Source organism: Chelonia mydas, chromosome 2 (genome assembly GCF_015237465.2).
Source record: "Chelonia mydas isolate rCheMyd1 chromosome 2, rCheMyd1.pri.v2, whole genome shotgun sequence".
NCBI lineage: Eukaryota > Metazoa > Chordata > Testudines > Cheloniidae > Chelonia > Chelonia mydas.
Genome location: NC_057850.1, coordinates 71,740,499 through 71,755,406, shown reverse-complemented (window position 1 = coordinate 71,755,406; position 14,908 = coordinate 71,740,499). Strand labels below are relative to the sequence as shown.

Sequence of the window (14,908 nt, the reverse complement as noted above, 5' to 3'; positions counted from 1 at the left end):
ATAATTTTATATAGTTTATGCTTTGTGTAAATGCATTAACTAAAACTGGGGAAAACACAGTAAAACTTTTGAGGCCATTATGATAGAGATAAAGCCACTGCTGCCATTCAATATTTAATGCTGCTTAATAGCCTTCTATAGCACTTTGCTTCTTCTGAGTGCAAACATTAACTCAGATGAACATGGGACTGATGGCTGAGTAACATCTGCCCTATTAGGCCTCAAAATAACTAAATTGCATGATTTCAGCAAACATTCTTTAGTGCTGGGCTCTGCCTGGGCCCACCTGGAGGGAGATTATAGTGCCACCAGACCCTATGGCTGTGTATATGTAAGATTTTAGAGCCTTTTCCCAATAAGTTATTGGTCAAAAAATCTTGCCCAGGATGGTAGTGTCCTAAAATTGGTTTTACTATGTGATGATGCCTCTTAGGCGATTGCTCTGAAATGAGTTGGTGACCTCAGATGACTTCACAGGTATTCCCCCTGTGAAAATCTTCACTACAGTTGATGCTTATTGGGAGCCCCTTCTTCTCTCAGCAGAGACCAAGAGTTACATAGACCTGAAGAGACTGCCGATGGGATGGTCCTTTCAAGTCAGGGATGGGGCAGAGTGGGGATATGTGCAATGCCAATAGCACAGCTGTAGCATGGCCGTGGACAATAGAAAACTTCAGTTTTGAGGGCTGAGAGTCTGGAACCTTCATGAGCACTGAATTCACAAGAGAGGAGGAAAAACACCTTTTCTTTTTTTTGGTGCTTGGATACAGAAATACTACTACTTGGCCCTACTTGTTAAAAAGTTTTGACGTCCCTCTGAGTGTTTGTGTTATGTTGTATCTACTATAAAATATATTTTAAAGTAGCACTATCTAGCTCCTTAGCCCAAAGGAAGATGATTCCCAAAGGAAGATTGCTTTTTGTGAGTAGATGTAGTCTTCTGCTTAATATATCAGGTTTGTGTGGTTTGGCCTCTCTTTCAGTCACAGATAGTAATCAAAACATGCATAACTTTTTGCGGGAGGCAATTTGACAAACCACCCTGAGCTCACTGGAAAGGGCTAATGTTACTATTCCATCTTTAGAACCCACTGGGATCGATGGCTGTTGATGGGGCTAATTGGAACAGGAGTAGGAATGCTGGGATTCCTGACACATCAGATAATTGACTATCTCATCAAACTAAAATGGGAACTGGTGAAAAATTACCTCCGGGTGAGCAGAGGAAAAATAAATTGGCCTCTCTTTTTACTTTGTCCTGATTGGTAGTAAAACTCCATGAGCGTGAAGTTTTTACTCAGCTACTCTACTGGCATCTTCTGTAAATGATATTTTTGCTGAAGAATTTCTTCCTAAAGCCTTGAATGAAGCATCTGCTGACTCATTGGGAAATACAATAGCTGACATTCAGTACATGATAAGCAGTTGGTTTAGCAACTCTTCTGCATATACAGGCAACTATTCGGTAAATGCGATCATAACAAACTCTTCTGGACTGATCTGCAGATCTGAAAGGAGAATGAAGCCAGGTTTAATTTTCTAGAAAGCTGTTTCCATCAATCACTGTCTCAAAAGACTTCTATTTCTATTAACCAAAATTTAAGAGATTTCCCCACATGTCTTGAAAAAGTAACACTATGCATGTCAGTTACTATACACCTCTGTAGCAAATTATGGGCCCAGTTGTACAACCCACTACTCTCATGAGTAATCACACGGCCAATGTGATTTATTGCATGAGTAAGGATAGCTGGTTTGAGAGTCAAATTTGCATCTGAATTTTAAAACATTGTGTCTTGAAATTGGAACTAAATATGTACATGCCTATGGTAGCAGTTATAAATACAGTTCATCTGCATAACGGATAATACAAAAGCAACTAGAAGGGTGACTTGGATGCCTATGCTTCAGGTTTGTAATGGTTACACACACTGGAACCAAAGGTACAAATCCTGGTGGAGTTAACTCAGGCTCAGTCTTTCTAAGACAGACAAACTGAGTACCATGCAGTTTATTGTGTGCTTATTTATTTATTTAATTTATTTATTTATAGATAGATTGATAGATAGGAGGAGGTGTGGACCTGATGGATGGGAAAGAAGGAAGCTGGTTGTTAGTACTTGGCAAGCCCATAGTTAAGAGGTTCATAACAGGAAAGGAGCTTTGCCATCTTAAGTAGAAACATCTAGACATTCTAGGCTGGACTTCGATACCTGAGCACAATGACCATGGGTAGAGACAGGTGTTCAGATATCAGTGATGAGCATGGTATGAATACCTAATGTGTTTGTTGTCTCTTGAGAAGTCAGGACTTTGAAATAATGCTTTCAAGGCCTTCTCACTTTAAGCACCCCAGGAAAATGCAGAGGTGGACTTGACATCTACAGGAGATGGGGGATGAGAAGATCAGTGTACCTCTGAGATATGAGAGCAATTAAAATGGATTCCAGTAGTATGACCTATATGATGCTCTGAGTCCAAGTCTGCCAAGAAACTAGGCTTTGTCCTCAGGGTATTGTAACTGTCATAGTACTGGATCACAAATTTCCATTGTGTGTGTCACTGCTTCCAAACAGTAGGCAGAACTCAGCCCACTATCCTGGTGGTGGTGGTGTTGCATTACAGTAGTGCCAGAGACCACACTAAGATCAGGGTCCCTTTGTGCTAGTTGCAGTACAAACAAGTATTGAGACGGTTCCTGCCATAAAGACCCCACAACCTACATTCATTCTCCAACTATAGAGCAGCTGAGTTCACTTCTGTGTACCTTACCTTCCAGTTTTGCTGCTCTGTACAGTACACTTAAAAAAAAGACCTGACATGAGGTGCAGACAGGAAGGCTGATGTGGCCTGCTGTACCACTATGATTTGGGAAACAAAGAGGACAGCTTTGGCTTGCATACACAGTGAATCAAAGCCCAACAGTTGGGAATTTTATAAGGTACATGGGTGCTGATGTGCTTGTGATGAGTTCTGGAGACAGCATGACTGTGTTTAATCCAAACACTAACAAACAGACCAAAAAACCCCAGCAGACTTGTTGGGGACACTGGGCACTACACTAGGTAACTCGGGAGGGTGGAAGACCACGAGTGTCGAGGAAGCCCTCCTGCTCTAGGCCCAGATAAACCAAGGCCCCTTTGCTTCTTGAACCCTCTGTGATCCTGCATAACTCTGAGGAAGCTAGCACACAAACAGACAGGTTTGCACACGGCTCGCCTGCCAAGGCCAGCTTCAGCCTGGGAAACAGATAGATAAGGCAGAAATGTTCAGCAAAAACTAGTAACAAATAGGACCAAATAAGGCAAGGCTCAGGCAATGCTACTGAGGAAAAATACGACTGGCTGCTTTAGCTGATTGGCTACGGTATTGTACGGGGCAACAGGTAATTGGTTGCATAAGCTTGTGTAGTGAAGTAGGAAAAGGTATAAAATGTATACTGGAATCTGCTGCAGGATTTGAGACAGCTCAGTCTCCCTGCACCCTATTTGGAGCTCCAAATAAATCTCTCTGCTTCTCCACCCCGTTGTGGTCATTGGCGTGACGCATACCGGGCAACAAACCCAGCTGCTGCTTGCCTCGGGCACTCTGTGCCGGCAACAGACTGAAACATGTTTAAATTGAAAAGACTGAGTGCAAGATATGTCGCTTTATTAAACAAATAACAAGGGAACTACATAGATGAATTTATGGTTAGCATTACTGGGTAAAATATAAAGAGTTAATTATTGTAATAGATTCAGGCCAAAGTTCAGGAAAGCTTCATTCAGTATAGTACTTAAGCACATAAGCAATGGGGTCAATGGAACTTGACAGGTTTCAGAGTAGCAGCCGTGTTAGTCTGTATTCGCAAAAAGAAAAGGAGTGCTAGTGGTACCTTAGAGACTAACCAATTTATTTAAGCATAAGCTTTTGTGAGCTACAGCTCACTTCATTGGATGCATACTGTCTCGATTTGGGGCCTTCAGGGAACACTAAAATACCGTTTGCTATGTTGTATGAGCCTGGGCAAATTGGTTTGGAAAACTAAGAGCCACTGTGAACCTTTGCCCTTATCTAAAACCCAGACTCAACCCCATATTTTTGAATAGTCTGCAACACTCTTTCCCCTGTTTTCATTTTTGTATGCTGTAAATTGTAGGACTTGCTACAGTGGGTTATGTAAGAAAATGGACAAATGAACAGGAAAATGTATCTCTAAATATATATCACTATATAGTGTTGGCAGAGGGTTTGGGGCATACATGTACTTGTGTTCTATACCATTGCTGATGCTAATAAATTATTTGTAAAACTGGCAGAACAGCAACTTCCATATGACCTGGATTTGCATACTTGGGTCAGGGCTGGCCATGATTGTTGTATCTTCAGGGTTAGTGGTGGTAAGTATGTCTCTTACTCAACTACTGTAAAATATCAGTGGAGTTCTGAGAGATGGAGGCTTAATTACAGAAAAGGAGTCTTAGAACATACACCCTGTATAGTCCTCACTGGGAAAAAGAGGCCCAACACAGCTCTATAATGCTGAGATCAGACAAATCCCTTGCTCTTGTGTTTTTTGTTGTTGTTGTGGCAGTGCCTTCTAAGTGCTACTGTAGTTAAGCATGATCAGGATTTCCCTATGATTTCTGTTTTACTGGCTATGTAGGGAGTCCTGGGATTGATATCCAGTCTGAGATCCAAATTCAGGCCCTGTGAGCACCTGCAATTCCTATGGAAGTCTCGGGCAAATTAAATGGTGGTGTAAATGGTTGTGTAAGCTATACTTTAGATATACATTGGTCATAAAATGGATACAAGTGGCAAATTAGTGTAATTTGCACAGAGTTGGGGCCTGATCCTAAAATAAACACTCACAATGACTTCAAATGGGGTTTGGCTCAGACTTCTGTGTAAAATGAGCGTAACTTACATTTCCAGTTCTCCTTTGAGGCTCCATCTCCTTTACCAGACTGCAAAGCCAACACAGAAAGCTGGTTTCCCATCTACCATCTTACTGGGTTCAATTTAATCACAAGAAGGCAGCTAGTAGCCTCATGGGGGGGTGGGGGAGGGAAGAGAAAAATAAACATTTCATTGAACTTTCAAAAAAAGCTAAGGAAAAGGTATATGTGGGGTACACGTATCTATTCGCTTAATACAGAAGTCTTGAGCTATGTAGGGGGACGAACTGAAAGAATGGATGACTAGATAGAACAAGTAACTGTAAGTTGTGAGAAGTTATGAACTGTTTGTGAAAGCTGCAGTTATTAGCTGCAGGTGGATCTGAATTCATGTATTTGGAAATAATTTTTGACTTTCTCTTTACAGTTCTTTTGCCCAGCAGGTGCACTGTATGGGCTTCCAGAAGTCATTGGGTTTCTGAATGGTGCTTCTATTCAACACATTTTTAATATCAAGACTTTTTTTGGGACGTTTGTTTCTTGTGTGCTGGCTGTGGCTTCTGGGCTCTTCTGTGGACTGGAAGGCCCTATGATTCACTTGGGGTAAGGAACACCATGCAAGAGTTTAAACTATCAGGGGCTGATTGTCCATTGCTTTACATCTTGTGTAATCACTTACACCTGTGCAAAGTGGGTATAAAATGCTCAAATCAGAATTGTTTTCTCACACAAGTGGTGGCATTTTACACCCTCTTTTCATGGGGTAAATGCCTGCACAAGGTGCAAAAGAGTGGAAAATTGGATGCTCAGGTTCTGTAAGATCCCTAGATTACAAAGAAGACAACCCTCAGTTATAGTCAATAGTGACAACAGAATTGGTCAAAACTGCTTCTCTTTGCAATTCCCACAGGATAGTAGATTGCAAGTCAGAATGGAGCTGCAAATTATTTAAATCCCAGTGTGGTGTCATATTTGTAGTTGGGGAAAATAATATCAGAATATGCTTTTGTTGAAAGAAACATTTGATTTATATTTCTCCTATTTAAATAAAAAGAAACAAACAGAAATCTTCCCAGTCCTTCAGCTGGGTCTGTGGGAGAGGAATCCTCTCCTTTTATTTCCTCCTACTAAGTAGTCTCATGAGTAGAGGTGATTAAAATCAGGTTCTTTCTATGTGTGTAGTAACATTTCCTTTTTTGGATGACTTATTATTTTATTTCTGACTCTCCCCCACACCTTTTTTTCCTGTAAAGTATTTATCCTTGAGGTTTGCTCTCCTCATCTCCACCAAACCCCTTTTCTCCACTCTTATCATTTTACTTGTACGTAGGTGCAGCAGCCCTCAGGGATGACTCAGGTTTTCAAAAATAAGAGAGTAAGGTTTAGTCAGAGGTGACCACAACCATTTCAGACAATGATTACCAAGGCTTAGCTCTCTTTTTTTAGATTTTTTTTGTTTGCTTTACTTTCAGACTTTTGTCTCCAGGCGCTCAGTGGCTGCAGCTGTGATCCCCCCTCCCCCCCCCACCCCACCCCGTGTTTAGTTTTGTAATAGTGATGCATGATCCAAAAAAATGCAATCAAATTTCCATAAAGAAAATCAGCACAGTATTAACTTAGTGCCTTAAAACAGTGGCATAAAGAACCAATTTAATTGAATTTATTTTTTAAAGTATCCAATTTTTATTGTACATCAACACACAAAATTTTGTTAAAGAGTCTTGTACAGAGAATATAAACGTTTTCATGATTTTAAATTTCAATGAAAACTGTTTTCTTGGATTTAAATGCAGCCCTGAAGCATTGTCTGAGACATGGCATAGTAAATGAAATCACTATGCATCTTCCACTGGGAGTGAAACTGCATTGCTCTCAGTGGTAATTAAACTTGAAATGGACTATAATTAAGGTTAAGATTTTGTCACGCAAGACCTTCCAGAGACCTCCGTGACATTTTCTGCTTCAGCCCCAGGGCAGCGTGGCTGGAGGTGTCAGCTGGCGGGGGCCCAGTAGTTCTCAGCTGCCAGCTCTCAGCCACTGCAGGTAGTGGGGAGACCCTTCAGCACCGAACCAATGCGGGTGGTTGGGAGCCTCCCAGTCACCGATGACAGTGGGGTTTCTGTGTCCCAGCCACTGTGGTCAATGAGGGGGGACCACGGAGCCCAAGCAGCTGTGGGTGCTGGACCCTCCTCACTTCCCATTTTGTCGTAGTTATTTCTAATGAAAGTCAGGGACCAATCACAGGCTTTTGTGAATTTTTGGTCATTGCCCATGACCTGTCTGTGACTTGTACTAAAAATAATCGTGATGAAATCTTAGCCTTAACTATAATCCATTGTTGTATGCAGTGTAGTTGTAGCCATGTCGGTCCCAGGATATTGGAGACATAAGGTGGGTGAGGTAATATCTTTTATTGGACCAACTTCTGTTGGTGAAAGAGACGAGCTTTTGAGCTGCACAAGCTCTGTGTGGTTTGAAAGTTTGTCTCTTTCACTAACAGAAGTTGGTCCAGTACAAGATAATATCTCACCCACCTTGTCTGTCTTTGTCTCTGTCTCTCTCTCTCTCTAATCCATCATGTCAGTACTCTTAGGCAGATGTTAACATGCAGCTTGTCAAAGGAGCCTTTAGAGTCTTTCTTCACAGTACATGTTGTGAGGGGCCCTTTTAATCTCTGAATTATTAACTTGGAAGCCTTTAATAGCTTCCTCTCTTGTGTCAACAGGACTTTGCATACTGAAAAGCAAATGTGTTCTACAGTCCCATTTTACACTTGTTGAAGTCAATTTAGCTTTGCTGCTCTACAGCAGCTGAGGATCTGGCCCTTTTATCTTTAACTTCAGTTGATATGTGAATAGCATATTAAAAATAACACTAACTTTTATATCATTATTTTAGGGCAATAATAGGATGTGGCCTGACCCAGTTCAAGTCAGACACCCTTGGAATTCAGCTGCCCTTCTTCACCAGGTTTTGGAATTCAGCTGATAAGTATGTAACTGATCAAATGTAATTGTTAGAAAGTCTTTTTGAGAGACAGTTGCCATATGCTGACTCTCAAATCAGATGTATCAAGGGGTTAATCAAAAAGCTAGGGCCTAATAGAATCTGGCAGAGTGTTGGAGTGAATGATCTAATAAGATTCTAGTCATCTCTGATATTTGTGATCTTAGGCAGAAAATACACCCCTGAGTATGGGGAAGTGAATGAGACTGGGAGATATTCCTGGCCCTCTCCATCAGAAAGTAATCTCTTCCTCCCCCTGTGATTTCCATAGCTGAGCTGTGCTGGGCTCTAGCAAATGTAGAGCCATAATTAAAACAACTTGTGATAAATAGGTATGCTGAATGCTTATGAAAACAGTGTGCTTAACATTTGGGGCCTAATTCTCCATTGCTTTGCACCTCGTGTTGTCATTCATGCCGCTACAAAGTGAGTGTAAAATACTAGACTTTTGAATTTAGATTTGTCTAAATTAATACAACATTAAGATACTTATATATTTAGTTAAAACCTTTTTTCTTCCTGGCTTTCCTGAGGATTCCACAGTTTCAGTTCAACCTATACACTGTGCATAGGAGGCACAGGTTTGTTTCCTCTTTTCCCCACTGTAAAATGATATAGACCGTTCATACTTTCTTTAATCCGAATCTTCTCTGCTTATGAACATCTACGGGCTGGATCCTGCAAACCTGCTTTTGTAAATATTCCCACTGAAGTCAAAGGGATTACTCACATGAGTAAGGATTACTTGCATCAGTAAGGATTTGCAGGGTCAGGTGCTGTCTTCTGGATATTGCTCATTAGCTCATTAAAGTAATAAATAAAAAGCCCCATATTGTATTGTGTTTTTTGGGTTTTTTTTGGTTTTTTGTTTCCAAGGCAAGGGCAAAGCAGGGAAAACTCCTCATCTGCCAAAAGAAAAGGCCACTGTGAACAATCTGTGGCTCAAAGGATAATCATACAGTACAGCTCGAACGATATGTGATATGCTTTGTCTTTAACTTTCATCTTCAGTTAGTGAAATAAATCCTGAGACATGCCTATTAAAACAAATTGTTACTCATGGAAGAAATTAGTAGTTGCTGTGAGAGGAGCAGTAAAAGATTTTGCTTTTGTTTTGTAATAATACAATATAAGATAATTAGAGAACAATTGATTTACAGAGGCAGGAAAACTCCTGGGAGAAACATGTCATCTAGAAATCCTGTTTATACAGAAAGGATTAACTGTGAACAGAAAGCTCACTTTAGCTTCTCTTCCTTGTTGTTGTCTTTTGGGATGTGGGCTGAGAAGCATGCTAACTTCTCTCTGGTGTATTTCTGGAGCAGCAAATAGGTTTGGTACACTTTTAAAAGTTTTTTTTAAAGTAAATGTTGTTTCACAGGTGAAGCAACATTTCAGTAAGTATTCAGGCATCATGTAACCCTTACTCCACTAGACAGCACTAGTTGATATGTATAAGGGCATGTCTACACAGCAATAAAAAAAAACCCTGTGGCACTGAGTCTGAGTTGTCTGACTTGGGCTTGCAGAGCTCTGGTTGTGAGGTTGAAAATTGCTGTGCAGACATTCCTGCTCAGACTGGAGCCCAGCCTCTGAGACCCTCCCCTCCTCGTGAGGTTTCAGTGCCCAGGTTCTAGCCCCAGCCCAAATGTCTACACTGTGATATTTAGCCCTGCAGCCTGAGTCCCACAAGCCTGAGTCAGCTGAACTGGGTCAGCTATGGCCATGTTACTCTCAGAAAAACTATGTTAAAAGAAGGTAAAGTCTCCAAAGTCAAGCAGTCAAAAATTAGGAAATGCCAGACTTAAGGTTGCCTGCATAGCCTTAACTCAGCCCTTTTGTGCATATGCATTATGATATGGTCTTTAGTGACATGGTCACCTACTATTTTTTCCACCACACCTCTGCATCATTCAGTGCACAGGATGGACAGTGCTCACTGAATGAGCAGAAATTCAGTAATTTGTTTTCTCCTTGTTTGTGTGGTCCCAAGCCTTATTTGTTGCATGCTGGTCAAACTTTGCTCTGAAGACTGAATTATTTATTTCCTGATCAGCTTTTCTATGGCATCACAAACAATGAATTAATCAGCGAAGTGCTTCACAAACAATGAATTAATTTATCTTTGTAAAACCCCTGTGAGGGGAGGTGGTGGTGGTATCCACATTTCATACAAGAAGATTAAAAGATTTTAAGATCAGAAGGGACCATTAGATCATGAAGTTTGACCTCCTGTATCTCTCTGGCCATTAAATTTCAACCAGTTACCCTGGTGTTGAGTTTAAAGCATATCTTACAGAAAGGCATCCAGTCATGATCTGCAGAGATCAAGAGATGGAGAATCCACCATTTCCTGTTATAGTGCTTCCAGTGCTGCCCTTGCACTGCAACCTTAATTCTGGTATTTCTTAACTTTTGTGTGCTCGACTCGGCAAATTTAATGTTCTTGTAACATAACTTTTTGAATATAACTTCCTTGATTTTTTTTAAGAAAAGCAAACTGAAAAAACAAATTAATCATGTGAAACTATATTGACTCCCACATGGTTCATCAGTTGGGTTTGGACTTTTAGATCAACAGCAGAGACATCTGCCACTTGAGCTAACAGAGTAACTATAGCAATAGTAGGTTGTCAGACTCTGGGGCCCAGCCACTGGAGGGAGGTGAGGCACATATTTTCCCAGTGGGTTCCGCAGCCATTTGCTGACAGCGGGGGAATGATAAGACTCAGGAATCATAGGTTTTATTCCAGATTCATATGGGAGTGTACGATTAAGGTTTCAGATCCTTCTTCCCCTCTCTCTCTGCAAATCTGACCCCTTTCAGCCCTTGGCCTCTCTAGCTTGTCCCAGTCTCCCCTCCATGTCCTAGTCTTCCTCCTTGCTCATCTGTAGTCCAGGCCACTTCCTTGTTGTCCTCTTCACTGCATGGATACCAGTAGTGGAAGCACTGAGAGCACAAAAGTGACACTCGTTCTCAGCTCCTGTGCCGGCGTCATAGCCGCTCCCGGCAGTGTGGAGGAGCAATTGCAGGGAAAATCCTGCTCTGCCCCTTCAGTCTCAAACTGGAGCATGCTCCCTGAAGACAGAGTGTTCAGAGAATTTAGCAGTCAAGTTCTAACAAATCTCTACTGAGGGTGTGCAAACTGAGATTTTTCAGAGGCCCATAACTTGACCAAATTTGGGTGGATTTTCACAACGCTGGCAAAAGGCACATCCCTGATAACAGGGTGATACGCCTCTTGGTCCCTCTCATTGCCAAATTTCAAGTCCCTGCTGAAAAGCATGGAGGCAGTAGAGTTTCACAGTTAAACAGTTGGAAAGATTTTTTTTTATCATTGGCAAAACAATGTATTTTTCTTTAATAAAGTGGTGAACCATGTGAGTTGAAAATGTATAGAAAATGTCAGCCTGACCAGACACCCAATATGGGAAATTTCAACCCAAAAGTTTGGCAAAATTATAAACAAATGAAAACAGAGTGTTATAATAGAAAGTGTTGAGAAAACTTAACTATGGTGTCGCTACCTAAAATACAGGCAGTGCTCTGAGGAATCAAGAAATTGATCAGCATACAAACACACTCTGAGTTCCTAATGCAATGCACTAGGAGAGAAGTTCATTGGGGACAGGGTTAAAAAAGAGAAAAGCTAATATCTTATAAAGCAAATAGAAAAATCAATCAGTTAACCAATCAACACATCCCCTGCTGCCCAGTCCACAGCCCGTTTAGGCCTCAGAATGTGACCCTCATAGTATTACTAACATATGGATGCACAGGTAACAGTTCCAAGATTTATGCTTATCTTTGGGCTCACTGACCCCTCTTTTGGCAGCCTAGTTTGACATGGACCTTTGTGTCCTTGGTAGTTTTCTGAAATCAGCTCACTTCTCCTATGCTGCCAAACAGCCACTAGTTATTACAGTTGTTGTGGGTCAGGTTTGAATTTAGACTCCAGAGGTGAAAAGCTCTATGTCCCCAAAACAATGCCCTGAACCACCTAGTCCCCCTATATTCAGCCTTTTAAAACCTGTTTGCTTTAACAATAAATAGGCAAGGATTTTTTTTTACCATTGATGAGTTTTCTAAACATATAAGTCTTAAAGCATGCCTTGCTGTGCCTCACTGTTTTCCGATGAATTATTTTTCTCCATGTTGTAGGAGGAATTTCATCACAGCTGGTGCAGGAGCAGGAATAGCCTCGGTATTCCGTGCCCCAGTGGGTGGACTCTTGTTCACATTGGAAGAGGTGGCCTCTTTCTGGGACATCAGACTGGCCTGGCAAACTTTCTTCTGCTGCTTGATGGCTGCCTTCACTACGGATTTACTCTCTTCATCTCTTTCTGGGTTTGTTTACAGAGGTCATTTTGGATTTTTCAAAGCACAGAAAAGAATTTTATTTTGGGTGTGTACCAAATGAACTATTTTTGAATAAAAATATAGCTCATGGATTTATAATGTATATGGCAAATACCCATATCTCTTTGGGCCTGTGATGGAATCTGGGAATAAATAATCTGTGGCACAAGTCCTGTTTTCAGTCAAGGATCTTGAGAAGCATAAATGGAAATTAGCCCATGAAAATTAAAACTAGCATATGGACTGTTTTTAAGCCTTTGGGGCTCCAGCAGCAATTGACACTGACTGGAGGACCCCTTTTCTTACCATGCCATGCTGCATACAGCTAATATTAAATGACTACCTCTGATAGGAACATCATTTCTGATGAAGCACTTAATGATACAGTCTTAGGCCTTATCTTAACTAGGAAAAGAGGTGTGTTCTTACCAAGTATTCATTAACAAGTGGTAACTAACATGAGGTATATCCTAGTGAAGCTGAGGCAGTTTGTATTTTAACTGTATTAGCAATTCGAAGTAAACCCTAGGCTCCACCTTAATGCTGGAGCTAGTCAGTGAAATCTCCCAGGTGAGAGAGGCTGACAAAGAAGGGGGAGGGACCAGCCCAGCCAGGAGAGGCACTACATTTAAAGCTGCACTCTCTTGTTGTCACCTTATCTGAGGGGTAAATTTCCCTCCCTGAGCATGCTACACCTGTGGGTAGGAAATGGGGAGAATTGCAATTTCCAATTTTCCTTGATGTGAATCCCATTCAGTTAAACTTTCTCTCAGGACCATCTTCTGTATGCAATTTTTTTTTTCTTAAGCAACTTCTTAAAGCAGGGGTGGCCAACCTGTGGCTCCGGAGCCATATGCGTCTCTTCAGGAAGTAATATGCGGCTCCTTGTATAGGCACCGACTCCGGAGCTGGAGCTACAGGTGCCAACTTTCCAATGTGCCGGGGAGTGCTCACTGCTCAACTCCTGACTCTGCCACAGGCCCTGCCCCCACTCCACTCCACCCCTTCCCGCCCCCTCCCCTGAGCCTGCTATGCCCTCTCTCCTCCCCCTCTTTCTGCAAGCCTCCTGCATGCTATGAAACAGCTCGTCGGGAGGTGCTGGGAGGGAGCGGGAGGCGCTGATCAGCGGGAGGCGCTGGGAGCAGGGCAGGGGAGCTGATCCGGGCGGGGGGGGGGGGGGCTGCTGACATATTACTGTGGCTCTTTGGCAATGTACATTGGTAAATTCTGGCTCCTTCTCAGGCTCAGGTTGGCCACCCCGTCTTAGTCTCCTCCAACCTGTCCAATATGATTTCGGTCAACTATTAGTTAGAACAAACTCTATTAGGCAGCTGAATTTTGCTACATGCATCGGTGGAAGCTTAGATAGGTTTGACTATAGTTACTTTAACTGTTGCAGTTTTTGCTGAGCTGGCATTAGAGTGAAACAACGCCAAGGGCAACCATGTTGATTTCTGCATGTGGTTTCTCTTTAATGGCTCAGCCTTGGAGTGGGAACTGCATTCCTGGTAATTAATAGAAAATGTTTAGCTCTTAACATAACAGAACAATTATTTCCAAAGCCCTTTTCCTTCCCCGTGGGGATTGTTGCACTGAGCTCAGGCTATTAGATGGCCAACAGCTTGCAGTGTTTTTGGCTGGGATTATCAAAGGGTTAGCTGCCCAATTTCCACTGAACTGGGAATTGGGCATATAGCTCCTTTTTATTAGGAGCTTTTGAAAATCCCAGCCCCGGCTGTTACCAGAGAACAATATGGGGTGCCCTGGGATAAGCAAGAAACATACCAAAAAATGTGAGGTATTGGGGGCAAAGGTATTTTTTTTTTTTTGGCATAACATTAATATCCATCATTTTCAACCTGCTGGGGCCAAAATCTGTGACGTGTTGTTTTTTAAAATTGGATGATACTCAAAACACAGGATACATTGGAAAAATAGCAGATCCTTTCGGCAACAATAGGTGGGGAGACTTTGGTGGTGGTTTAACACTTGGCTCAGCTAAGTCTTGAATAGCTTCCTGGGAAGCTCTCTCTTTGTTGCTGTTTGCCAGCTGTTTCATTTTGTTGCCTGTAAATGGATACAAATACAAAGAAAAATAAATAATACTTGGAAGACACAAGTATTTATTTACACGCTAAAAGATATTGTTGAACATGCCAGATCATGGCACACAAATAAACTTCCCACCCCCACACAAATTTTGTTTGATCTCAGGAAGACTATACAACCACAGACATGAAATTCCATCATTTCCTTTGTTTATCAAAAGCAGCATGTATAAAATAGCCGTAGGACAATAGCTGTCAATCTTTGCTCAAGTACTGTTGAGGGCTTGGGTCTGTATTCTGCAAAGTGCTGAGTGAGTGCCCTTGGTTCCCAGTGACTTCAAGCAGAGATAAGAGCACTCAAAACCCCATAGAACTGTGTGGTGTTGGTCAGATTTGAGATCCACTGGACAAGCTGTGTGGGGAAGTTTGCACAGAACAATATTGCTTGCAGTATCCCTGCCTCTAACCAGTGCTTAGTAATACGTATTCTTCATCATAAGTACCAACAATTGTCCACCACCCTAGAAGAAGAAAGACTCTTTGCAGATGCTACTCAAAAATACTACCCTTTGTTTTTGAGGGGGGATGTAAGTGGACAATAATGCAATCAT

At 41.7% G+C, this 14,908-nt stretch overlaps 1 protein-coding gene across 1 annotated transcript; it reads left to right on the top strand.

Annotated features, from left to right (window-relative positions):
- Positions 1-4,310: 4,310 nt before the first annotated feature.
- Positions 4,311-12,390, top strand: LOC114019270 (chloride channel protein D-like). The gene is made up of 4 exons (XM_043539637.1): positions 4,311-4,382; positions 5,311-5,486; positions 7,782-7,874; positions 12,052-12,390. Exons 1-4 carry the CDS (start codon positions 4,317-4,319, stop codon positions 12,308-12,310), a joined length of 594 nt encoding a protein of 197 aa, XP_043395572.1. The 5' UTR covers positions 4,311-4,316; the 3' UTR covers positions 12,311-12,390.
- The last annotated feature ends 2,518 nt before the right edge of the window (positions 12,391-14,908 follow it).

What these genes read in the sequence shown, in the direction of transcription:
- LOC114019270 (XM_043539637.1), top strand. Translation starts at nt 4,317, where the DNA reads ATGACCTGGATTTGCATACTTGGGTCAGGGCTGGCCATGATTGTTGTA. An exon ending in TATCTTCAGGGTTAGTGGTG is followed by an intron (nt 4,383 to 5,310) that starts GTAAGTATGTCT and finishes TTCTCTTTACAG; the next exon opens with TTCTTTTGCCCAGCAGGTGC. An exon ending in GGCCCTATGATTCACTTGGG is followed by an intron (nt 5,487 to 7,781) that starts GTAAGGAACACC and finishes TCATTATTTTAG; the next exon opens with GGCAATAATAGGATGTGGCC.